General features: G+C 41.2%; 1 protein-coding gene across 1 annotated transcript in view; it reads left to right on the forward strand.

The window, feature by feature from the left end:
* LOC143299155 (uncharacterized) overlaps nucleotides 1-2500 on the forward strand; it is a 352942-nt gene that overhangs the window by 229181 nt on the left and 121261 nt on the right. The window contains exon 3 of the mRNA XM_076612285.1: nucleotides 745-915. Coding sequence (XP_076468400.1) covers nucleotides 745-915 — 171 coding nt within the window. The remainder of the gene's footprint in view (nucleotides 1-744; nucleotides 916-2500) is intronic.

Below are 2500 nucleotides of genomic sequence, written 5' to 3' on the forward strand. Positions count from 1 at the left end.
TCTGTGTCAACAACTCTCCTACAATGTTCCTTTTCTGTGTCAACAACTCTCCTGCAATGTTCCTTTTTCTGTGCAACAGATCTCCTACAATGTTCACTTTTCTGTGCAACAGACCTCCTCTCCTGCAATGTTCATTTTTCTGTGCAACAGACCTCCTGCAATGTTCCTTTTTCTGTGCAACAGATCTCCTACAATGTTCATTTTTCTGTGCAACAGATCTCCTACAATGTTCTTTTTTCTGTGCAACAGATCTCCTACAACGTTCCTTGTTCTGTGCAACAGATCTCCTACACTGTTCATTTTTCTGTGCAACAGATCTCCTACAATGTTCACTTTTCTGTGCAACACATCTCCTACAATGTTTCTTTTTCTGTGCAACAGATCTCCTACAATGTTCCTTTTTCTGTGCAACAGATCTCCTACACTGTTCCTTTTTCTGTGCAACAGATCTCCTACAATGTTCTTTTTTCTGTGCAACAGATCTCCTACAATGTTCTTTTTCTGTGCAACAGACCTCCTACAATGTTCCTTTTTCTGTGCAACAGATCTCCTGCAATGTTCACTTTTCTGTGCAACAGATCTCCTACAATGTTCCTTTTTCTGTGCAATAGATCTCCTGCTTTGTTCATTTTTCTGTGCAACAGATCTCCTACATTGTTCACTTTTCTGTGCAACAGATCTCCTACAATATTCCTTTTTCTGTGCAGCAGACCTCCTACAATGTTCCTTTTTTCTGTGCAACAGATCTCCTACGCGGCCACGTCTCCTGCGCTGGGTGACCGAGAGAAGTACCGGACATTTTTCCGCCTGGCTCTGGCCGATTCGGCCCTGGTACCGGCCAGACGTATGTTCATCAACAATTTTGGCTGGAAGACGGTGGCCGTTCTGTATGAGGACATTGAGAAGTACTCCTTGGTATGTATCAGATGAGATGAGACACGCGCGCACGTGAACATGATCACACACACGCACACACACACACACGCGCGCGCACACACACACAAACACACACCCACACACATACGCGCGCGCGCGCGCACCCCCCCCCCCCCCCCCCCCCCCCCACACACACACACACATTGTGACGCACGCACGCGTACATAGTTATTAATTTAAAAAGTGAACTGAGCCCTGAATTTTTTTTTTTTTTTTTTTTTTTTTTTTTTTAAACATTCTGTAGCGTCGTCCTGATGGCAACAGTTCATAGTTCTTGGCTAAAATATGTGTGTCGTCAGTAATTAATTATCTGCCTGGCTTTCTGAACCACTCGCTTTTCATACAGCTCTTGCATACTAGCTTGTCTCACTCCTACAACTTTACTGCACACACTCACGACATCATTCAAAACTCGCTTACTTCCACACCAGCACATAGATGTCCACATTCCGTGAAGGAGAAAGAAAAAGTGCTCTTCGTTTGATCGTATCCTGTCATGTACAACTTCAGAATGCAGTACATACCACTGACATATTAAAAGCTTCCCCGTCAGCATAGATTGTATGTTTGTTTGTTTTTAATTGCATCAGTACACGAACAAATTATCAGAAAATCTGTCAGTTTTTTTTTCAAAACAAATCGTTTATGCTACAATCCCACTTCCACGTCTCACTGACTGTATCTACAAAGCATGCGCCACCTGTGGTGTGTCAAACTATACTTAGATGCAGCTAACGAAACCTAGTTTAATTGTGATGTCTATTGTTTATCACTCGGATGAGTCAATGCACAGGGTTACACAAAAATCTAAGGACCGCCTCGCAACTTGCACAGTCTTTCTTCTTGTGGGGGGGGGGGGGGGGGGTAAGGTGAACTGATGTTGAATTGTCGACAAAATTGTTTGCTAATTTATTTGTTTATTTGTTATCATTATTGTCTTTTTATTCGATTTCCATTGATTATTATTATTATTGGTGGTGGTGGTGGTGGTGTTATATTATTATTATTATTATTATTATCTTTTTTTTCTTTTTCCTCTTTCTTCTTTATATATATATATATATAGAGAGAGAGAGAGAGAGAGAGAGAGAGAGAAGATATTCATTTACCGCTTTTTTTCCTTCTTTTTCTTTCTCAAGGCCTGACTAAGCGCGTTGGGTTATGCTGCTGGTCAGGCATCTGCTTGGCAGATGTGGTGTAGCGTATATGGATTTTGTCCGAACGCAGTAACGCCTCCTTGAGCTACTGATACTGTCGGCAAATTGTGGTGTGTGCAACCTATGATATGAACAGCACTCATCACAAGATACGCTTTCTTGCTCTTTTTTTTTTTTTCTTCTTCTTCTTCTTCTTTCTTTCTTTCTTTCTTTTTTTTACAATGGAAACTTACAGCTTTCATTCATAAACCACTGAATAAATGTGATCTGCTGTCTAAAAGATATATTTTTCGAACGCATTTTTCAAGCTGTTGATGTGCGAATGTGTGCCCGAAACAGCCCTGTGTATTCGGTGCGAGAGTAATTGTAGACCTTAAACAGTCTTGGAATTTTGAATAATCTGTCGG

The sequence above is a fragment of the Babylonia areolata genome, chromosome 24 (assembly GCF_041734735.1).
Source record: "Babylonia areolata isolate BAREFJ2019XMU chromosome 24, ASM4173473v1, whole genome shotgun sequence".
NCBI classification, from domain to species: domain Eukaryota; kingdom Metazoa; phylum Mollusca; class Gastropoda; order Neogastropoda; family Buccinidae; genus Babylonia; species Babylonia areolata.